Source organism: Aotus nancymaae, unplaced genomic scaffold (genome assembly GCF_030222135.1).
Source record: "Aotus nancymaae isolate 86718 unplaced genomic scaffold, 86718_ANA_hifiasm-v0.15.2.pri h1tg000049l, whole genome shotgun sequence".
Classification (NCBI taxonomy): Eukaryota; Metazoa; Chordata; class Mammalia; order Primates; family Aotidae; genus Aotus; species Aotus nancymaae.
Genome location: NW_026988463.1, coordinates 1,361,691 through 1,384,043, shown reverse-complemented (window position 1 = coordinate 1,384,043; position 22,353 = coordinate 1,361,691). Strand labels below are relative to the sequence as shown.

The 22,353-nt window shown below is 64.9% G+C and overlaps 2 protein-coding genes across 3 annotated transcripts; one reads left to right on the top strand and one right to left on the bottom strand.

The window, feature by feature from the left end:
• Positions 1-84: 84 nt before the first annotated feature.
• On the top strand, positions 85-2,923 carry TSR3 (TSR3 ribosome maturation factor). The gene is made up of 6 exons (XM_012441848.3): positions 85-264; positions 340-559; positions 943-1,136; positions 1,682-1,858; positions 1,958-2,021; positions 2,560-2,923. Exons 1-6 carry the CDS (start codon positions 153-155, stop codon positions 2,729-2,731), a joined length of 939 nt encoding a protein of 312 aa, XP_012297271.2. The 5' UTR covers positions 85-152; the 3' UTR covers positions 2,732-2,923.
• On the bottom strand, positions 2,729-13,885 carry BAIAP3 (BAI1 associated protein 3). Of its 2 annotated transcripts, XM_012441844.3 has the most exons (33): positions 12,524-13,884; positions 12,215-12,302; positions 11,963-12,043; positions 11,635-11,742; positions 11,018-11,077; positions 10,806-10,872; positions 10,479-10,674; positions 10,161-10,205; positions 9,957-10,034; positions 9,737-9,839; positions 9,383-9,490; positions 9,203-9,298; positions 9,000-9,103; positions 8,389-8,509; positions 7,775-7,899; positions 7,604-7,694; positions 7,408-7,464; positions 7,236-7,333; positions 7,085-7,136; positions 6,823-6,953; positions 6,536-6,659; positions 6,315-6,458; positions 6,128-6,220; positions 5,856-6,047; positions 5,712-5,780; positions 5,538-5,617; positions 5,288-5,396; positions 4,880-4,951; positions 4,607-4,687; positions 4,414-4,534; positions 4,224-4,347; positions 3,940-4,145; positions 2,729-3,855 (listed from the first exon to the last, which is right to left on the bottom strand). In XM_012441844.3, the coding sequence occupies exons 1-33, from the start codon at positions 12,652-12,654 to the stop codon at positions 3,752-3,754; spliced, it is 3,459 nt and encodes a 1,152-aa protein (XP_012297267.1). In that variant the 5' UTR covers positions 12,655-13,884; the 3' UTR covers positions 2,729-3,751. The 2 variants fall into 2 exon arrangements, with proteins under 2 accessions (XP_012297267.1, XP_012297270.1); XM_012441847.3 differs by lacking the exon at positions 9,383-9,490 and having other exon boundaries at positions 12,524-13,885.
• Between the last annotated feature and the right edge of the window lie 8,468 nt (positions 13,886-22,353).

Here is a 22,353-nt window from a genome sequence, read left to right as displayed (position 1 = left end):
CGCGCTGCGGCTGCCGCGAGGTCACGTGGGTTGGCGGTCAAGTGACCGCGGGAACAGGAAGTGGCTCCCGGCGCATGCGCAGGCAGCCGCACGGCCCTTCGGGAGGCTGAGGGGCGTGGCCGCGAGGGTCTCCGGTACCCCAGATCGGCGCCATGGGCCGCAAGAGGGCAGCGCGCGGGCCCGGGGCGGAAGGCGGCCGCGCTCGGCGCCTCCCGAGCCGTTCCCTGGAGGCCTTCGCCGAGGAGGTCGGCGCCGCGCTGCGAGGTGAGCGAGGCGTGATGGGGAGAGCGGGTCGGGGGTCCCGCGCTGAGACCGAGTACCCCTCTCTCTCTCGTGCAGCGTCCGTGGAGCCAGAGGCGGCCGAAGGCGAGGGCGACCCGGGCCCGGCGACGCTGCCCTGCGCGTTGGCCATGTGGGAGCTGGGCCACTGCGACCCCCGGCGCTGCACCGGCCGCAAGCTGGCCCGCCTGGGGCTGGTGCGCTGCCTGCGCCTGGGCCAGAGGTTCGGCGGCCTGGTGCTCAGCCCCGTGGGCAAGCAGTACGTGTCCCCCGCAGACAGGTAGGCGCAGGGTCCTGCCCTAGCTCGTCTTACTGTCCAGCGCGCGGTTCCCTTCGGGGCTCGTGTACTGGGACTTGAGTGTCATACACACGCCCACAGCCGCATCCACGTGGGCTGGCACCGTCTGTCCAGTTTGCCTCCGTTCCATAGCCCAGAGCCTAAGATGTAGAAGGTTTTGGGATAAGAGACGTTTGTTGAGTGAATAAACGCATTGTCTAGGTACCCCAAGCAGCTGCCTCAAAAGCTTGCTCGTGAAGTCCCTTTGAGGGTGTCTGGAGATAGAGGAATGTTGTCCCTGAATCGCTAGTGAGGCCATTTTCCAGGGACATACTTCACCTTGGGCAGTGCCAGCTCCTGAACTTACCCCGTGCTGTCCCTGGCAGACAGCTGGTGGCACAGTCTGGGGTCGCCGTCATCGACTGCTCCTGGGCCAGACTGGACGAAACGCCGTTTGGGAAGATGCGAGGGAGCCATTTGCGCCTGCTGCCCTACCTGGTGGCCGCCAACCCTGTGAACTATGGCCGGCCCTGCAAACTTTCCTGCTTGGAAGCTTTTGCTGCCACCTTCTGCATTGTAGGTGAGTCTGGAGGCCCCACAGCAGCCCTGTCTGGCAGCCTGGTGTTCCTGCTGTGGTCCTGGCACCGTGCATAGTACTGGCAGACCCCAGGAGGAGCGTAAGGGACAGGCGGGGAAGCTGTTCAGACAGACCAGGGTTTCGGTCCCACTGTCACTCACTTTTCAGCCTGTGGGGTTTCCGTAGGGAAGAATGGGATGGCTGCTTTACAAGGGCTGGTGTGTGGGGCACCATTCATGATCATGGAAGCAGTGCCCTGAGAGTCGTCATCCTCCACGTCCTGCTTACGGGATTGCTGATCTAAAGAGGCCCAGATAACTCGTGGGGCAGTCTTGGTGCGAATGCTTGGGTCTCACAGCAAAGGAGGGGGATGGGGTCGGCTGCAGAGGTGTGGACTGGGGGCAGTGCCGGCTCTGAGGACTGGGCACTTGTGTTTGGTGGGGACCCTGCAGTTCCTGGGACAGCGCCGCCATCCAGCAGCAGGGTGATGGGGACACACTCCAGGGGACGGGTGACTTCCTTGGATTTCCTGTGTCCCACACCATCAGGCTTTCCGGACCTCGCTGTCATTTTGCTGCAGAAGTTTAAATGGGGCAAGGGTTTCTTGGATCTGAACCGCCAGCTTTTGGAGAAGTATGCGGCCTGCGGTGGCCCGGAGGAGGTGTTGCAGGCAGAGCAGGAGTTCCTGGCCAGCGCCAAGGAAAACCCCCAGGAGGAGGAGATCGGTGAGGCCTGGCGGGGCGGGGAGCGAGCCCTCTGAAGCCTGGATGGTGGGAGGCCTGGTCCTGCCCTGAGCTTAGAGGCCACTTGCCTCTCTCGTTCAGATCCCTTTGATGTGGATTCAGGGAGAGAGTATGGAAACCCCAACAGGCCTGTGGCCAGCACCCGGTAGGTCCTTGGCTTTCTTCATTTCATGATCACTCAGACCCAGCGCTCTCCTCTACCTCCAGCCTGAGCTATCCTGCTGCGTGGGGGTGGGGTCTTCCGACTAGAAAACCTGAGCAGACGTCCCACTGCAGGGCTTGGGTCTGGAGAGCACAGGGAGTGAGAGGACTCTGTCAGCCGAGCGTGCTGGCTCACGCCTGTCATCCCAGCACTTTGGGAGGATGAGGTGCACAGATCACGAGGTCAGGAGTTAAAGACCAGCCTGGCCAACATAGTGAAACCCTGTCTCTACTAAAAATAGAAAAATTAGCTGGGCATGGTGGCTCGTGCCTGTAGTCCCAGCTACTCAGTAAGCTGAGACAAAAGAATCGTTTGAACCCAGGAGGTGGAGGTTGTGCCAGCCTGGGTGACAGAGCAAAGACTCTGTCTCAAAACAAAACAAAAAAGGAATGTGTCCTCGGCTCGGAGCTTTTTGCGGATGAGGTTGTCTCTGGTAGCCAGGGGGGACGTCATTCGGGAACGTGCTCCCCTCCCCTCCCAGGCTGCCCTCGGACACTGATGATAGTGATGCGTCTGAGGACCCAGGGCCTGGCGCCGAGGATGGAGGAACCAGCAGCAGCAGCTCTGAAGAGGAACAGACTCAGGGACAGGGGGCTGAGGCCAGGCCCCCGGCCGAGGTTTGGAACGGAATCAAGAAGCGGCAGAGAGACTGAAGGTTACAGACATATATTTTTGAGGCCGGGTGATGAGAAAATCTAGAGACATGGGGGACACAGGTGGGCCTGGCAGTCTCGGCTCTGTGGCCGCCGGTGGGACTGAGCCATCCGGGTCCTCCCCGCGCTTCCAGCACAGCCGTACTCCGCGTCCCACCTTAGTGCTCTCGCAATGAAGTTGCAGGCCAAGGAGCCCCGAGTGAGTCTCTGTTTTTCCCACTGGGCCTGAGGAAGGATTGGGGCCAACTCTTGGCCCTGCCTGGAAGGGCTGTGGAGCAGGTCCCTGGTGGCCACGGACGTGTGTGTGAAGGACGGCTGGCCAGTTGGCACGGAGCCGTTCACACTGACCACCAGCTGCAGAGTGACCCCATGGAACCTCTCCCGGGCCTGAGAGCCCAGTGGGGACTGGAGTCCCATACACTTCTGGGCTCACCTGCTCCCCACATCCCCTGTGAGTGGAGGCTCTGGACCCTCCACCCAGTGGTGCCAGTGGCACCCTGTTTACTCCTCAGCCATGACTATCAAAAGTGCCTGTGCACACTGCCTGCTGTTTCCCAGCGAGCACGGCCACTCACTGAGTCCCTGGCGAACAGCTGCCCATGCGCACCCAGGGCCCCGGAGCACAAGGGCAGGGAAGCCGACCTGGTGGCCAGGCCCACTCTGGCCTGCACTGTCTCCTGGGTAGCTGCTGGCCAGGTCCTGCCAAGTTGGCCACCCAGATGTGGGGTTGGGTGCAAGAGTTCACAGCACACAGCAGACGGACACGGCAGGGCAGTAGGAGCCCAGGACTAGCCACGAGATGCACATCACATAGCCAGGGCCACGGGAGCCATGGGGCCAGCACAACATACGTCTCACAGCACACGAGGGGCAGCATGGGCCCTGGCTGCACAGAGCTGGCCACGGCGAGCAGAGGATGCCTCAGGGAACTCAGGGTGGGGCGAGGCCGTGGGCTCAGGGGTCTGCATGGGGGGCGAGGCCGCGGACTCAGGGGTCTGCATGGGGGGCGGGGCTGCGGGCTCAGGGGTCTGCCTCCATGCACTTCTCCAGCTCCTTGAGCTTCTTCACGAACTCCTGGGCCTCCTTGCTGGCGCGGCCTTCCAGCATTCTCAGCGCAGACCTCACTGCAGGCAGGTGCGGGCAGGTGTGTGGGATCCAGGGTCAGGTCTGCTGCCTGCTGCCCCGCCCCCGCCTGCACCCTCACTTACCCTGGGCTCTGGGTCGGCACAGGTGCAGGGTGACAGGCTGCCCGGCCCTCGCACCCCCGCCCACCTGGGGCCGGGCGACCCCGCTGACGCCGCTGAGGCCGAGGGCTGCCTCCCCGGCGAAGTCGTTGGTGGACAGCCAGTCGTGGTCCATGACGGTGAAGAGCACGCAGGCCCCGCGGCGGCGGCACGCCTCTGCAGGCACGGAGCTGTGGACAGGCCAGTCAGGGGAGCCTCGCTCCAGCAGCCTGGGGGCTGGGGCTGGGGCTGGGGCTTGGGACACTCACAAGTAGAAGAGCTCGTCGTATACGGGGTGCAGCGTCCGGGTCTTCACCTGGGTCCTCTGGCTGCGGACCAGTGGGAAGAGATGCGGCGGGCCCAGCTCCACTATCACAAAGGGGTCACTCAGGCCTGCAGGAGCATAGTGGTGAGCTGGCCGGCCCGGTCCCGCCCCCACCCGCCCCCACTGCACCTCACCGTTGGCGTCCAGTGGGAGCAGGTCGGCGGCGTGCAGCACCTCCACGGCCAGCCGCTGCTCTGCCGCCTCATAGTGGCAGCGGACGCTCAGGCGTCCGAACCGGTTCTGCTCCAGGGTCCTCTGTGGAAAGGCGGGTGAGCGTGGTGGGGCTGTGGGAGCCTCGGAGGCAGTGCCCCGTCCCGGCGTCCCTACCTGTTTGAGTTTGTCCAGGTAGAACTGCTCGATGCACTCACGGGTGGAGCATTTGTGAAGCCGCAGCTCCTCCTCCAGCCTCTGTGGGGGGAAGCACGTCAGGAGGGGCCCCTGGGTGGTGGTGGTGGTCAGCACTGGCACTCAGCGACCTGACTCCCCGTGGACACCCAGCGAGGCCACCTTATGCTCAAGGACACAGCCCATGTGGGGCGCCGTTTGAACTCGGTCCCCTCTATACCCCTGAACCGCACCCCACAGAGGCTTCCGCCTTACCTTGTAGCTTCCATCCCTCAGGCTCTCCAGGGGCAAACCCTGGCCCTCTGCGTGGAAGAAATTGACCAGGGCCTGGGGCAGGGAAAGAAGGTGGAGGTGTCGGAGCCTGCTTTGTGCTGGGGACAGATGGAGACCCCCAGCACAAAGGGCCCCAGGCAGCACCGGGGACTCAGCGGCCCAGGACAGAATCCTTTCACACCTGGGGGTCATCGAAAGCTCCCAGGAAGCCTGGGAAAAGGCCATCACCCAAGGCCACACCTCGGCATTAGTGGGAGGAGTGCAGCGGACAGGCCTGGATTAGCTGCTCTCCAGGCAGAGGAGGCTGGGTGGGCCAGTGGGGACAAAGGGAGGGGTCAGAGCAGCCCTGAGGCTCGGGCTGGCATGGAGGGCTCCTTCACAGGGCTCTACCTCCAGCGTGAAGTGGAATCGACTGTAGAAGTCAGCAGAGACGTCGTGGTTTGCACCCAGCGCCTGCAGAATGGCCTGCAGGAGGAGCTCCCAGAGGGCTTCCAGCACCCTGCAGGGTGGCATCGGTGACCATGGGCCGGCCCCACCTGCCCCGCCCACCCCACCTTCAGAATGGCCTGCAGGAGGAGCTCCCACAGGGCCTCAGGCACCCTGCAAGTGGCATCAGTGACCACAGCCCAGCCGCCTGCACCTGTTCAGGTTCCCCTTCACCAGTGAGGCATTCAGCAGGGCCAGCTTCTCATCCAGGTACTTCATGAGCGGGGCCACAGCCTGCGGGCAGGGGTCGTCAGGTCAGGCAGACCGTGCACCTCTGCCCTGCCCCCAGCACACACTGTCCTCCACAGCCCCTCGCCCTGGCGCTCACCTCATCGTTCTGGATGGAGTCAGGCGAGAGGCTGATGTGCTGGACGTACTTCCGGATGTCACCCACCATCTGAGGGCACGAGCAGCGCTCAGCACTGGGGGGCACCAAGACAGCCCCCACACCCAGTCTCCAGGCCCTACCCACCTTAGAGGTGAGGTGCGCTGTCACCGTGCGGGCCTCCCGCTGCAGGTCGTCATCCAAGGCCTGTGTGCAGCTGAGCAGGGGACGGGGCAGCACCCCCTCAGGCCCCGTGGGCCCCTCTGGCCACGCCAGGCCCTTCAGGGCCTGCCCAGCAGCCTTTCGCACAAGCTCCACATTGTTGAGGACCACACAGAGCTGCGGGAAGTGTGGGGAGATGGGTCCAGGGCCTGGTGGTGGCCCCCCGCCTCCTGCTCTCTCCCCAGCTGGCCACTCACCGCCTCACTCACTGCTTCGCCAGCCACCCCGGGCTGAGTGTCCACCTTCTTCCGAAGCAGCTCCGTGTAGAAGACGGTGGCTTCACACATGTCCTGGGGAGGGGACAGCAGTGGGGAGCCTTGGAGCCCTCCCCTGCCCCATCTCCCCAGCACCGGCTCCCCTTGCCCCCAGGGCCCACCCACATACCTGGCCAAGCTGGGTGCCCAGCCCCTGAGCCTGGGCAGAGTCAGGCCATGCCAGGCGCACCCACAGTTCCTGGATGTGGCTGAGGCAGAGACCAGCAGTGGCTGCGGAGCTGCTGTGCCTGGAGGAGCGGTCCACGGGCTCCAGCTGGGGAGGCAGGAGGAAGCTGGGGTTGCTGGGGGCCCGGACCCACCCCAGTGTCCTCAGGCCAGGGCATCACTCACTGTATCCACGTCCACAGCCCCCTGAAGCCTGCACTTGGCCTGGTCCCGCAGCACTTGCAGCCACAGCTTCACGGCGGGCAGGAATGGGGTGTGGATGCCAGCCAGGGCCAGAGAACGGCTGTCCCTGTGTAGGGAGGCCGGTCAGGGCTTGACCCCAACTTACACGTATCATCTGTGAGCACGTTCCAGGCTCACAGCCCCAGGGGGAACCCAGGAGAGCCCCCCTCACAGGGCCTGGGGCTCTGGCCCCAAAGTCCATCTGCAGGAGATAGGGCCCGGGCACCCACCGACCAGGGATGCTATCCCAGAAGCGCTGGAGGTCAGCCAGAGTCAGGTAGAGCTCAAAGAGCCCCGAGGCCACCTCCAGCGTCATTTTGGGGCTCAGCTCCTCCGTCAGCACCCATGCCTCCTCAGCCACCTGTCCAGGACATCAGAATTAGGCCACCAGCAGCAAGGAATGGTCCCTCCCAGCCAAGGGCCTCTGCCCGCTTCCCCATGCCTGGCAGACACCCGGGGTTGGGGATTGGGGGTGTCAGGGACCCTCCTCACCAGACGCTCCAGCTGCCGGAAAGTCAGGGTGAAGAAGTCCACATTGAGGATGCTGCCGGGCAAGGGACACACCTCAGCCACCTGTGTTCCACCTGCAGGCTCTGCCGGCCCCAAACCCAGCCCAAGGACAGCACTGAACTGCCGGGCCCACCTGTGGAAGAGGCTGGCGTAGACGCTGTAGCAGGACTGAAGGTCGTCGTAGACGGCGTCGGCCAGTGCAACCAGCCCAGGCAGGCGTTGTGACGCTGGCTGCAAGGAAGCCTGGCTCGTACCCACTTCTCAGCTGCCCATGCCCCTCAGGGCGGGGTCTCCCACACCCGTACCTGCTCTCGGGGACTCTTGGCATTGAGGATCCTGTCGTACCACTCACGGTTGCCTCTCTGCAACAGACACCACCAAGACAGCATGGTGTGTTGCAGGAAAGAGGAAGCGGTGGGGCTAGAGATGGTGGTGTGGAGGTGCAGGGGATGGGAAGGCGGGGGGGCTAGCGGCCGGCCCCCACTGGGCGTTGGAACACACCTTCAGGGCTGCAGCAACATCCATGTTCAGCTCTGTCTCAAAGGGGCAGATCTCAAAGGAGGGTTGGAAGAACTGCAGCTTGCCCAGACACCTGGGTGGGGGCAGCGCGCTGATGTGGGGCCTGTCCTGCCAGCCACCCCCACCCACACTGACACGCGGCGCTGCACCCACTTCAGCAGCAGCTCCAGGCGGTAGACGGCGGTGCTGTTGGTGGCGGGGAAGTAGTCTCGGAGCTGGCGCAGCAGCTGCAGCCCGAACTCGGAGAAGGCGGAAAAGCTGTCAGCCAGGCTCTCCTCCTGTGGGGACAGGGCCCTTCAGTGCCAGCAGCTCCGACCGGTCACGGATGAGAAGAAACGCCCTCCTTGCCCCGCCCGCAGCATCCTCCCCGAGGCGTGGCCAGCCCAGCTCTGCCCGGAGAAGCACCCTCCGCAGGCCCAGCCGGCCTGTCCCAGCCTCAACTTCCACCCAGGCAGCTCACGCAGGGTCTGTGCACCTGCTGTTCCCATGCCGGTCCTGCGAGGGTTGCTCCCTCCTGTTGCTCAAATGGGCGCCAGCTTGGCGGTTTTCCCCAGCCCTGTCCTAAGTTCTAGTCGCCCCCTGAAGTGACTCTCACGAGTCTCCTGTCTCCTTTCTGTGGAGCCTGACTCTCGCCCACGTCACGTGGTTTGTCCATATGTCTTTAACCCACGGGGGCAGCACTCTGCCCCTCACCGCCCCGCACTGAACGGCCCGGCCCCCAGCACTCCCTTCCCCGTGGCTGGCAGGAGGGCCCCGGCTACGCCCACCTGCTCCTGGGGCAGCGAGGCTGCCTCCTCCCAGTGCGCCTGCATGTCCTCCAGCAGCCCCAGCAGGTAGCTGTAATCCAGCGTGCGGGTCTGATGGTGGCGGCTGCTGACCTGCCAGTACCTGTGGGACCCAGCCCATGGTCAGGGAGTATCCGGCCCCCACTCAAAGAACCCCACCCCGCCCCGCCCACAGCACCACCCCTTTCCCTTCCCCACCCAATCAGCGCTGCCGTACCTGCTCGTAGCACCGCCCCTTTCCCTGTCCCCCAATCAGCGCTGCTTTAGCACCACCCTTTCGCTGCCCCACCTACTCGTAGCACCGCCCCTTTCACTGCTTCACCTACTCATAGTGCCACCCCTTTCCAGGCTCACCCAATCAGTGCTGCCTCCTCTACTCATAGCACCGCCCCTTTCCCTGTCCCCCAATCAACGCTGCTTCACCTACTCATAATGCCGCCCCTTTCCATGATCACCCAATCAGTGCTGCCTCCCCTACTCATAGCACCGCCCCTTTCCGTGCTCCACCCTCCCAGTAGCCACATCCACTCACCGCACGGCTCCCGGTGCCCCACCCATACACGCCCCGCCCACTCGTAGTTCCACCCACTCACAACACGGCCAGCTGCAAGGGTGACAGGTTGCTCTGGGCTCCGTGCAGGCAGAGGATAGTGGCGGCTGGGGTGCTGAGCTCTCCGCGCCAGCTGCTGGAGTTGGGCTGGGGGAGGAGGCCTGGCGTGGGTGGAGGCGGAACAGCCCCCCCATCCCCTCCTCAGGCCCTCTGCTGGGCTATCCCAATTACAGGAGCACCTGCTACCTCCTCCGCCGGGTGCTCGCACCGCAGCAGATGGCTGAGCAGCAGCAGGTAGGACAGGAAGCCCGATCGCCCGCGCTGGCTCATGGCCGTGTCCCTCTGCAACGCAGAGCCCACCCAGTCACCAGCTCCGCCCCAGCCACAAGGGCGGGGGTGAAGGCCGGGGACGCCCACTTTCCCCACCTGCGTGGTGATCAGCTTGAGAACCAGGTGGCAGTCTCCCTGCACACGCGAGGCACTGGAGCGTGGCTCCAGCTTGAACCAGCGGTCGACGCCAGCCACGGGTACCTCCTGGAGGTGGCATGGGGGTTCAGGCCCACCAGACCCCTCCCCTTCTCCCTCCACACTGACTCTGTGAGACCCTGGAGAGAACACTCTGCCTAGGCTTCCCTTCTCCCGGGAATGTGGGTGACAGGCAGTGGTGAGCCCTCAGGAGGCCCAAAAGCAGGAGCTCCTCCAGTGAGCCATCCCTTGAAGGCTGGAACACCCCCCAGGTGCTCCCCTAAGTGTCACCAGCCCCACCCCACCCCCACTCACCCGGACAGGTATGTTGAGGCACCCCAGGAAGTCATCGGCGTGGTCCTCAGTGGGCCCCGCTGTCCCGTTTGCACGGGCTGACTTGACGATCTGTTTGAAGTACCTGGCCGGGGCAGGTGGCAGGCATCAGGCTGATGGATCCTGAGGAGCCACCGCCTGCCAGGCCCCACGACCGAGCTACGGACACAGGTGAGGGGGCAGAAAGGTCCCCCAGCCATACCTGCTCACGCCCTTCAGGCCGATCACTTCATTCAGCTTCCTGCATGCTTCTACCAGGGACACGTCGTCGTCATGATCCCTGGCGGGGAGAGGGGAGGACCTGGCTTGTCTGGAGCCCCCAGCCCGGCCCTGAGTCCATCCTGCTCCCTCCCAAGAGGTGCCGATTCCCCTTCCCACCCTGCCCTGCAGGCACAGGGGCCTGTACCAGATGTCCAGGTGCAGCTGGTCCATATTCACGTCCTCAATCTCGCTACAAGGAGAACAGAGAGATGCCCATGAGGGTCCCCAGCGAGGCTCTGCCCAGGCCGGGGTCAGGGAGCACGCCACACGCTCCAGCTCTCCAGACAGGCTGCTCAGGTCCAAATCCCGATCCCGCCACTCTCGCCAGCCACATGCCTGGCCCCGGTGGCACACGGCCCCACGGAGACTGGGAACCACTGCAAGCCACCGCCTTCCAGGCACAGCCCAGCTCTGGACCCCAGGCAGAGCCCCCCTCCTGCACCCAGATGGGGGAGGGCCTCACAAGAGGAAGTGCTCCTTCCAGACAGGGTTCAGGGTGCTGCTCTTCACCTCGGTGACCTGGATGCACTTGGCGGGCAGGGGGCCGCTGCGCTTGCCACCCTTCCGGAAGCTGAATCGCTGCTCCTTCTGCGTACCGGGCTCCCTCGAGGTGCCCGAGGCAGGCAGGATGCCCAGCATGCAGTACGGGTCGCTGAAGCCTGGGCACGGAGGGTGGCTCAGTCCCGCCCCCACACCCTCTGCCCTCCACAGCCGAGCGTGCAGTACGGGTTGGTGAAGCCTGGGCACGGCAGGTGGCTCTGCAGCCAGGGTCTGCTGGGGCCCCACTCACCATTAGGGTCCTTGGCCAGAAGGTTCTTGGCACGCATGACAGAGACTTTCAGGGCGTATGTGGGGGCCTGTGGACAGAGGGGTATGGTAGGCCTGGTGGGCTGAGCTGCCCCCCAGACACCCTGCTTAGCGGCGGGGTGACAGGGCCTTGCCCCATGCTCCACCACGCAGGCACGTGCAGGCCAGCGCCTGCCCAGGCAGCGGCAGCCTCACCTTGGCCTTCCTCACTCGCTCGATGGCCTCGGCATGCTCCTCAGGGCTGGTGCCAAACACCTGTGAAGCACGGGTGGGTTGGTAGGCCCAGGCAATGCCTGAAGTGAGGCTGGCCACTGTCCTGGGACCTCGGGTTCAGCCCCAGTCACAAACACCCGACCTCAATCCTCAGGGTGCAGGGGTCGGGGAAGCCTGGGAGGGAGCGGCGGAGGGTCTGTGCCAAGAGGCCCAAGCGTGCCCAGAGGTTGTGGGCATAATGAGGGACACATGAGGGCACGCGCGGGAACGGGGAGATCAGGGGGAGCGACGAGGGAATTCAGAGCACATGCGACTGGGAGGGGGCTGAGCGTGTCCTTCAGGGTGTGTCAGCCTGTGTGCACGTATGTCTGTGTGTGCGTGTCTGTGTGTGTGTCTGCGTATGCGCGAGTGTCTGTGTATCTGTGTGCCCATGTGTGTGGCCTGTGTGTGCGCGTCTGTGCGTGTGTGTCTGTGTACATGTGCAGCTGTCTCTCTGTGTAGAGCAGGGATGGGGGAGATCCTGCATGCTGTTTGGGGTGATGATGGTGTCAGCGGGTGGGGAAGGGGTCAAGGTCGGGGTCGGGGTTGGGTGGGCTGACCTGCTGGAGGTAGCTGAGCAGGGCCTCCTCATCGTCCACCTGGTCGGGGCCCATGGTCCCCGCGCGGTAGAGCACCGTGTACAGGGCCTCCTCGTACAGCATCTCCACCTGCGGGTGGGGGGACGGCGGCCACAGGGCTGTGTCCCAGGCTTCCAGCCCTCAGCAGCCCCTCCTCCGCCACCTTGCACAAGGAGCCCCTCCGCTCCTCATTCACCGACCCACCCCGGCTCTCCGCTGTCACCAGACCCTACACACACACAGAAAGTGCCTATCGATGGCTGAGGGAGTGGCCGCTGCAGACCCAGCCTGGTTGGGACCCCACCTTTACCTCCTCCGGGGTCAGGGCTCTCAGGCCACGGCTGGGGTCCACGGGCTCCGGGGGTGGTGGCGAGCCACTGCGCAGGGGGGCCTGTGTGTGGGGCCGGGGTGACATTCCTGAGGGCGGGGAGGGCTCCAGGCCTGCAGCTGGGAGGACAGGCGGTGCCCGAGGACGTGGGAGCAAGGGCGGGGGGGAGGGGGAAAGAGGAGGGGGAGCCGAGTGCTGGGCCGTGGTGCGGGGCCCCAGGGACGCCACCCTCACCTCGGGGCATGGCAGGCCCTGTCTGCCTTCCCCCTTCTTCAGCATGAGGCGCATCTGGGCAAAGAACTCCACGCCATCCCCAGGTTTCCTGGAAGAAGGGCTAGGTCAGCAGGCAGCTCTCAGCACAACAGCCCCTGCTTGAGACCCTCGACTCCAGGGGCAGGTGGGGCCGTGTGACGTCCACAGTGTGGCATGGCTGAGCGAAGACCCTCCTTCCCGCCCAGCGGGGCTGGGGCCGGGGCAGCAGTGTGTGAAGTGTGGCAGGAAACGACCACGTGACCATGTGGGGCTGGGCCCCTGGGCACCCACCAGGCCCCCGTGGCCGGCTCCTGCGGGTTGGCGCTGGCACTCCCTGGGTCCTGCTCAGCCCTGCGGCGGAAGGACGGGCACGCCTGCACCTGCCTGAGCACGCTGCTCTTGATGTCCAGCAAGGTCGACATGGCGGGTGGGTGGGTGAGCGGGCGGCCTATGGCAGAGAACACGGCCCACAGCCTCAGCTCATCCACTTGATCCTCCGAGCACCACAGAGGCCACAGCAGGCCTGGGGGCAGGACGGAAGAGGCTGGCAGAGGCCCAGGCCCGGAAGCTCACCCACAGCCTGGAAAGCGCTGGGCACTGTCCCCACACCCGCTGGGTGACCTGCTAAGCACCCCCATCCCCTGCAGGGCAGCTTTGGGGAGGAGACAGCGGATGCTGTGGAAGGGGCGGGGCTGGTGCCCACCCGGTGCCATTCGGGGGCTTCGGGATCTCACTGGAGAGGGAGGTGCTTGCCACCCCCGCCCCCCCACCCCTGCTCCGACAGCACAGCGGGCGGTGTCTGTCTCCTGGGGCTTCACTGAGAGGACCAAGACCTGGGCAGCAGCGCTTGGCTCCCACAGCCCTCATGCCCACTCTGGGGCCAAAACGGATGCCAGGCACCCCGGTATCCTACACAGGAGGTAAAAATATCGCGAGATGTTTGACATCCTATTTGACAGAGGATCCCGGTGAGAACGGCCCATGAGACTTCGTCACCTTGATAGCACAGGGGCCGGTAGCCCTCATGGCCAGGAGGCCCTGGAGGGGGCTGCCTGGGGGTCCTCGCTCACCAAGCACAGTGGGGGTCAGTGCCCCCCTCCTCACCCCAGAGGCTGGTCAGCAAACCTGGGGTGGATAGGGGAAGGTGGGGGGCAGTACCCCCACAAAGCAGGGCCTCCTCCCCACAGTTGGTATAAATGAGAACATGAATCTAGCCGGGCCCCACTGGAAAAGGCCAGGTGTAGGGGCCACAGCTCCCACTCCCTTCCAGTCCATCCGGCTTCAGTTACCCTCACGTTGCCAGGGCAACCGAGCCACCCTGCAGCCTCCTGCTTAAAGCAGCAGCTGGGACAGAGCTGCCCTCTCCCAAGGCCTGGAGCCTGGGCCAGACCCCTGCCCGGAAGCCCCCTGGAAGGCTCCACCCACTTTGTTTTGTTTTGTTTTGTTGAGACGGAGTCTCGCTCTGTTGCCCCGGCTGGAGTCCAGTGGCGAGATCTCGGCTCACTGCAACCTCCGCCTCCCAAGTTCCAGTGATTCTCCTGCCTCAGCCTCCCGAGTAGCTGGGATTACAGGTGCCCGCCACCACACCTGGCTAATTTTTTTGTATTTTCAGTAGAGACGGGATTTCACCATGTTGGCCAGGCTGGTATCGAACTCCTGACCTCAGGTGATCCGCCCGCCTCAACCTCCCAAAGTGCTGGGATGACAGGCGTGAGCTACTGCCACCCAGCCTGCCTGTGTCAGGGAGGAAGGCCGGGTGGTACCAAGCTGCACAGCCCCTTCAACGGGGGCAGGATGATGGCTAACACATCACAGGCTCCTGAGACCCTCTTCCTCTGCACCACCAAGCCCAGGCACTGCCTCTGCCCTGCGTGGCCCCACAGCAGCCCCAGGGAGGTCCCCTCCATCCTCTGTGAAAACTGTCCCAGAGCCAGGCCTCTGCCCCACCAGGAGAGAGCTGCCCACTTGGGCTCCCATCCCAGCCTCGCCGGCCTGATTTCCAGGACACAGCATTCTCACAGGTCTCCAAGTCCCTGGCCTCACGTTCTGGGTCCCCTTCGTTGCCAGTGCTTTCTCGTCCACCTCAGGAGGGCGCCGTCTGGGCTGGGCACACTGGCCCTCGCAGGGGGCAGTCACTCTCATGGGACAGGAGAGGAAACAAAGAGCCAGCAGGTTCCACCACTTGCCCAGGATCTCACAGGCAGTTGGCGGTAGGAGCCAGGTTAGCCCGCCCCTGCCCTGTGTGCCCAGGCCAGCTCCCCTGGTGGGCAGCTCGGGGGCTCAGGCACACTGGGTTCCAAACAGACCTTGTTGAGCCAGCTCCCAGGCCCCTGCTGCGTCTGTCTGTGGGGGTTCAGGGTCACCAGCCCCAATCTGTACCCACACCAGCTCAGACACCATTCCTGGACATCTCATCCTGATTCCAGGGTCCCTGCAAGTCCCCGAGCCCTGGGTGCAGGCTCTCACGGGGCCAGACCCTGGAGCTAAGAACAGGAAGCAATGCTTCAGGGAGCCTCACCTCCTTCAGACCTATCAGTGCCTTCCCCTGGGAGCCTCCGCCAAAGATGGGGGGCTCGGTGGGCTGGGTACAGTGCTTCTGGAAGCTGTCACTCCCACAGCCAGTAGTGAAGTCCCCAGGGGCTTGGGAGTAACAGGCCCCCCTTTCGTTCCCTTGCTGGGTGGAAGAGGCTGCTCCCCCTACAGCCCCCCAAAGCCAGCGGAGTCACCACTGCTGAAGCTGTTGCCAGGGCAACCGCCAACAGCATGTGCGTGTGACGGGGCGATGGGGGCTCGCGGTCCTGGAGACAAATGTGACGCAGGAGCTAAGCGGCCTGAGCTGCGGGGATGGGGAGGGGGTGTCTTTGTGAGAACACGATGTTCCAGGCAGAAAGAGGGGGCTCGGCGCCTCCCCACATTTTCCTCTCCACACACCTCCTCATCCCCAGAGTGGCCCAAGAGGGGTGCCCTCTGCTCCCTGCATCTCAGATGGGCAAATGGGGGCACAGGGCTGGGAGCCCATCTAAGGTCCCAGAGCCAGCAAGTGGGGCCGGGAACTGCTGTCCAGGTCTCTCTGGTGTCCCCAGTGCTAAGCTCCTGGGACAACCAGCTAGGCTGGCTGTCCTGACCCTAACCGCAGCTCCTGCCCTCCTGCAGCCTGTTGCTAGGATGGGGGCAATAGTGGCATCTTGGCACAGGTGTATAGAAGACTTGGCTCATCCGGGATGAGCAGAAACCCCTTTGGTTCCCCTGGAAACCCCAGACTGCCTGGGCAGCAGATAGCCTGGCTGCACCCAACTGTGTGGGCCCTGGGAGCCACCTGCCGCAGAGGCCTTGGACCATGTCCCGGTCAGGGACTTCATCCAGAGCTGCTGTGAGTCGTGGGCATACGCCTGTCACCCCCGTCCATCTGTCTGTGACCAGCACGGGACGTACTGGCTGCTTGGGTGGCTCTCAGCACTTAGGGGCAGTGGTGTGCCAGGTGCAGAGGACCCCCCCATCTCTCCTGTGGGCCCAGATGTGATGTGACTCCTTCCCAGCCTCTCACCCTGGGACAGCAGCACAGGGCAGCATGAACCCATTACTCTGCTCATGCCCAATGCCAGGGCCAGGACCCCACTCCCATCCGTCCAGTGAGCAGAGGGAGGACCGCCACGGAGCTCCTGCCTTCTGGGCACTGGGGCTGAGCCACACACACCCGTCCCGTTCCACCATGCTCCCTGGCTGTCCCAGAGCCCAGATGTGAACCTGGGACTCTCAAGCCAAGCTGTCTCCTGCCAGGCCATTTGGGAGTTCGGGGCGGGGGACAGTGAGACAGCGGAGCCTGGGGGCAGCAGAGCAGAGGCTGGGTCAGTCTTCCTCCCTAGTTCAGGGCGTCCATGAACAAACTTTTCAGCCTTTCTTACCACCTTTAGGGCAGGGGGTTGGCGGATGGCGCCCTGGGTGTGTGCCTGGGGGGTGGAAGCATGTGTGCCCACAGGCTGGTGCTCTGCGGCCCTCCTGGTCTTCCCTCCTCTTTGGCTTTCCTGCTCGTCCTCCCTCTGCCCCTTCACCAGGCCCTGGGGGCTTCCCGTGGGCATCCTCCCTGATCTCACTGACTCTTCCAAACAGCCAATGCACGCGAGGCAGTGCCCAGGCGCAGGTCACCTGGCGCCCCCTACAAACGCTGCTCCTGGGGTCTTATTCCAGTCGAGCCCTGGGAATCTGCATTCTAACAAGCGCTGCCAGTGGCCTGGGGCTCCCTGAAGCCTGAGACCGGCTGCCAAGGTCCAGCCGCTGACGCCCACCAGGGGCGCCAGAGACCAGAGCCCGTGGGCCTTCCTACCCATCACCTGTGTCGGCGCAGCGCTCCCTCCTCCCTCTGCTCACTGCCCTCCTCCCTGTCCCACCTCCAGCACCGTTTCTGGGACTCCGGGGCTGTAGGCGCCTCGGGAGCCGCACCCCCAGCTCTATGGGGGGGTCTCTCCCTTTGGAGGGGTGGGTGTTCTGGGGGGAGTTTGGGAGCGGCACTGGTGTGTCATTTTAAACTCCTCCCCCCGAGACCCCAGCCCAGGCAGGAGCCCACAGCCCCTTGCGGAGTGGAGCTGAAGGAGGGGCGAGCTTGCACTAGGAGGGATCCTGGGGGGACTACAGGGCCCTACGGGGACCCGCAGGGAACGGGAGGGACGAGGGCGCTGGTGGACGCAGCCCGGCCAGGAGGGGTGCTGGGAGGCCGGGGCCCCGTCTGCTCCCCTGGGGAGGAGGCGCGGGGGTCGAAGCCTCGCTCGGCGGCCCAAGTTCGGGGGAGCCCGTCGCTGGCGCCCCGATACCCTCCCCGTCCCTCCGCAGTGCGGACCCCGCTCCAGCACCCGCTCCTGCGCGCTCGGAGGGGAAATCCCCCGAGAGCCCGCCCCTCCGAGGATACGCGGCTTCAGTTTCCCCAGGCCCGAGGGGGAAACTTCGAGACCTTCTCACCGCCCCCCACGCCTGGGAAGCCACCCCCGCGCCGCCTGGGCGACCCGGGCCAAGGGGGCGGCGGCCGTCGGTCGTCCGGGTGCGGGCGCGGGGCCGAGCCCCGACGGCGGCCCAGCGGCACCGGCTGCAGCCCGCGGCACTCACCGTGGGCCGGACGCGGGGAGGGGGGTTCCTGGGGCGCCGCGCTCAGGCACCAGCTCGGGGACGCCGAGGCACAGCGACCGCTCCCAGCCGCGCGCGCCGACGACTGAGCAACTGCGGGGCGGACCCGCATCGGGAGGCGGGTCGGGGGCGGGGCCGTGGCGAGGGGCGGGGCCTGATCGCGCTAGCCCCGCCCACGGCCCCTGGTTCGACCCCGCCCCCCGCGCCCGCTGCGCCTGGCGGGACGGGGCGGGGGTCCCTGCGCCCCTAGCCCTGCCGGAGCCCCCTCCCCCGGGGTGCGGGGCTGTCAGTCAAGCCACAGGTGGCTGCGGGGCTCGGCTGCCTCTGGACCCCTCCTGGCCGCGCGCGCCCTCCCCGCGGCGCGTGGGGGCTGGGAGGGGTTGTCGGCGGAGTCTCCTCCGCGGAGACCCCCGGAAGCCAGAGTCACCAACACCGGCCGCGGCGCAGACCTTTCTGGAAGGGCCTGGCTCAGGGACCCCGCCGCTCTCTTCTCGGGACGGGGGTGTGTTCTGCAGGGATCCACTCGGGACGCCCCCTGCCCAAGCGGACGGCCGGGGGCGATCGTCCCTGGGGCTCTGGTGAGGGCCCAGCTGGGCGCTTGTGGGGTCCCAGCCGGCCGGAGCCCCTGGGGTCTAAACTGGACCCCGCCGGCCCGTCTCGGGCCGCTCCCCACCCTCTCTCTGCCGCACGGTCCTCAAACCTCCCCCACCTCCCCTCCCCACCCCGAGCCCGCGGTCTTCCGCAGGGCTTGTTAAGGCATTGATGGGTCCCGCCCCCACTCGCTGGTTCCCAAAGTCTGGGCGGGGCCGCGATCTGCATTTTTTCCCTCTTTTGATACGGAATCTTAAAAAAAGCTCTCAACCAGGCTGAAGTGCAGAGGCGCCATTTCGGCTCACTGCAGCCTCGAACTCTCTGGCTCAAGTGATCCTCCCGCTTCAGCCTCCCCTGTAGCTGGGATCACCCGCCGGCTAATTTTTTTTACTTGTGGAGATGCGAGGGAGGGGTCTCCCTATGTTGCCCAGGCTGGTCTCGAACTCCTGGGCTCAAGGGATCCCCCCCCTTCCCCAGCCTCCCAAGGCGCTGAGATCGCCGGTGTGGCCCTGGCACCCGCCCGGCTAGCACCTGCACTTCCCAGCTCCCGCCTGCTGCTGCTGCGGGTCCAGGGACCACACTTGGAGAACTCCGGGCTAAGAACGGCCCTGGGCGTCCCAAGGCTCTCGGACTTCCTGAGGGTGCAGTGGCCCCTGGATCCCCACCTGCACTTGGATGGATACAGCTGAACACTCACAGCCCTTTGGGGATGTGGGGGTCAGACTTTGGAGTTTTCACCCAAAAGGGCACGTCCCTAATGGTGGGGCTCCTGCCTCGTCAGTAGCAGAAAGGCAGGCCTGGAGCCCACCCCAGCTCAGGCCCAGAGGCAGGAATGGTGCACTCGGCGGCCGCCAGGATGGGCTGGGCTGGGCTGGGCTGAGGGGCAGCCCAAGGCCAGATGGGCTTCCAGAACACAGCTCCTCAAAGGGAAGAGGCCAGTCTGCCAACAACTGGCTTGGCTTCTGGGTCCCCACTCACTCACGTCCATGGCCTCCCCGCACCTGTCTGCAGAGTGGGGGGGCAGGACCGCCGGGTGGGCTCTCCAGGAAGCTCCTCCCCGGGCCCTGCCTCAGCCTGACCCAGCACATCCAGGCCGGTTCGGGAGGGCAGGGAGTATGCAGGGACTGCCTGGGGTGGGGGTGCACGGGGAAGCAGGGGAGGGGGCTGGGCCCTGAACCCGTCTGCAGCAGCGTCCCTCCCAAGGGCTGGTGGGCCTGGAGCCCAGGTCTGGGATTGACGCCCCCGCCCCCCTCTCCTCTGCAGTCTTACACCAGCTTCTGCCCACCTGTTGGAACAAACACGGGCCAGTTGCCATGGCGATCACACTGGCTTTGGGTGAATGGACAGGCTCTGCCGCTGCAGTAAACAGGAAGTTGGGAGGGGCGGCCGCTGCTCAGCCCCAAGAGGGCAGCAGCCCTGAGACCGACGTGGCCGTCCGTCGGGGGTGGGAGCACCCTTGGCGACCTCTCTCCACTCTTACAGGTATGGAGACTGAAGTCCGGAGATGGGAAAGGGCTTTTCCAGGGCCACAGAGTCACAGGCTGAGTCCCAGAACAGCCCTGGGCCTTGGTTTCCCCAGGATAGGATGGTCCCTCGGACTCTCCCCTCCACAGACGTTCAGTGCGAAGTCACTGGATGAACGGGCTGAGTGATGTCCCACTCAGTGACAAATGCCTTCACTTTCTGAGGCTGAAGTCAGGCTGACTTGGGTCAAAGTCCTGGCCTCCTGCTCACCCCAGCCCCAAGGTGACCCTCCACTGCCTGTGCCTCAGTTTCCCTCATCTGTAAGATGGGGACAACAGCAGCGCCCACCTTGGGTGCAGCTAGGGGGGGCCTCAGTGAGCCAGAGCTCCGGCCCCTTCAGTGACCCAGTTTACCTTTCTGTATCTTGGGGCTGGAAGCCCATCCTTACATGAGTCCCCTCCCACTAAGAGAGCGGGCAGGAGAGGGGGCCGCTCACCCTCCCCACACCTGAACTCAGGCCTCACTCTGAAGGGGCACCTCTGGCCTCAGACCAGAGCGCAGACAGCTGCGTGCTCCGGGGACAGTGAGGGGCAGTGCAGGTGCAGGAACGCCTCCCTGCGATGTGTTGGGACACAAGACGGGGTCAGAGCCTGGGGAGGCTGTCAGAACACTGGGCTGCTTGTGCAAAGCTGAGAAAAGCCACTTTTCAAGCCTGGTTCTTTTCGCATTCTCGGGACTTTGTGCTGGGAAGGGTCTGGCAGGCAGGGAGGGCGGCTTTTTCTGCTCAGGGCCAGGGGAAAAACAGTCTCTGGATACACAGGCTCCACGGCTGCTGAAGCACGCAGGTGAGTTCATGGTGGCGTCAGACGCCCACTCCTGTTGCACATTCGTGAGCATAGTGCACGGCCCCGTGCTACCACCCTCTGGTGCCAGCCCTAGGAATTGCAGGCACAGCCTCCCAGAAGTCCCCGCCCCCACTTCCCTCTGAGGACCCAAGCAGGGAAAGGAAGGGCCAAGGAGAGCTCATGGGGTCAGCCCAGGGACTGTAGCCAGGGACCCTGCCTGCCGTGGAGCTGCAGGAGCCTGAAGGCTGCCAGAGCCTGTTCCTTGCCCCCACTGCCCCTGGAGTAGAAGTGCCTGAGCAAGAGAGGGGCTCCGGGTGGGAGGGCCCTGGCCTGGTCTGGCCTCATGCTGAGCTGCTGGCTCCTGGAGTGCCGTCTCCAGAGCCCACCCCGGCAGCTCTGGGAGTCTAGCTACTGCAACTGCACAGGTGGAACCGGCTGGAGGTGACCGCCTGGTGCCACACTGGAGTTCTCTCAGGCCTCCGTGCTACTGCAGCATCTGTGAGGGGTCTAGAGAGGTGGGCCCAAGACGGGGTCCCACCAAGACCCCTAACAAAGGCCACTGGTGTGCCAGAGCCCAGCAGGCAGGACAGCCCCTGCTGCGGTGAGGCCTGGATGGCAGGGAGGATGGCGCCCTGTCCCTTGGCCAGGCTTCCCGCCAGCCTGAGCGTGGGGGTGTCAGAGGCCTCTTTCCCGAGAGGCTTGGCCAGGCTTCCCGCCAGCCTGAGCGTGGGGGTGTCAGAGGCCTCTTCCCTGAGAGGCGGGCTTCTGTGCTCACCGTGGTTAGGGGCCCGGTGGGGAGAGGACAGGCCCTCTGCATGCATCCTTCTGTGCGGAACTTGCGGTGGGAGGCAACTCCTCCCGGCCTGGAGGCTTCAGTCCCTCCTTAAGGCACAGGCCAGACCAGAAGTGGTGGCTCACGCCTGTAAATCCCAGCACTTTGGGAGGCCAAGGTGGGCAGATTACCTGAGGTCGGCAGTTGGAGACCAGCCTGATGAACATGGAGAAACTCTGTATCTACTACAAGCACAAAATTAGCCTGGTGTGCTGGCAGGTGCCTGTAATCCCAGCTACTTGGGAGGCTGAAACAGGAGAATCGCTTGAATCCGGGAGATGGAGGTTGCAGTGAGCTGAGATCTAGCCAGTGCACTGCAGCCTGGGTAACGAGCGAAACTGCGTTTCCAAAAAAAAGGCCCTGCCCGCACAACAGAGTGGGAACCTGCCTGCTTCGGTGGAGGGCATCCTGGAGGAAGGGCAGAGGCCGCACACGCCCGTGGTTTTCTTGTGCCCGTTCCTATCTTTTCCTAAGAGCTGGATAAGCTGGCCTCCTGGGAGGTGCGGGAGTCTTTGGGCCAGGCTGGGCCGGAGACAGGCATGGTGGATGGGACCGTTGCCCCAGCCCCCTAACACCCAATGGGTCAAAGCCAGGAGCGCCCACCCCAACTGGGCCAACAGCTTCCCTAGACCAGGCAGCGCCTGGGGGTTTCAGGCACCTGCTCATGTCTCCTGAGCAGGTGCATCAGGACGCCCCGGAACCAGAATCAGGGTAGGCTGGGGATGAATCCCAAACCCAGCACTCCCAGGCCCCTCCCTGCTAGAGCTGGCTCAGACCAGCTGCAGCCAGTCTGAGTCAGTGCAAGGCCCTCCAACCCGGCAAATCATCGTCATGGCAACCACAAGGGAGGCTTCCGGTCCGGGAAGGTGAGAGGACCTGGGACCAGCAGCCTGGCCAGGAGCCTGTGTTCCCAGGGGACCTGAGACATGGAGGGCACATGCGGCCAGCCCGACCTCCAAAGCCAAGGGAGGGCTCCCCCAGCGCCAGCTCAGGCCTGGCTAGCCTGTCTGTGGGGGGCTGGGCTCCCTGCACCTGTGCACCGGCCTCCTATCTGGGGGCTCCAGCCAGCCCTGGATGGGCCCTGTGAAGAGAGCTCTCTGCACACCTAGGGTCCCTGCTCTCCAGGAGGTCCCCTGCCAGGAGCAGCCAGAGCAGCCTTGGGTCCCTGGGGGAGACCCCTAGAGCAGGCCAGGGAGGTGTAGGCACGGAGACCCTGAGGCTGGGGCTCACCTTGGCTAGAGGGGCCGTCACTCAGAGGGGCGGACGCTGGGCTAGAG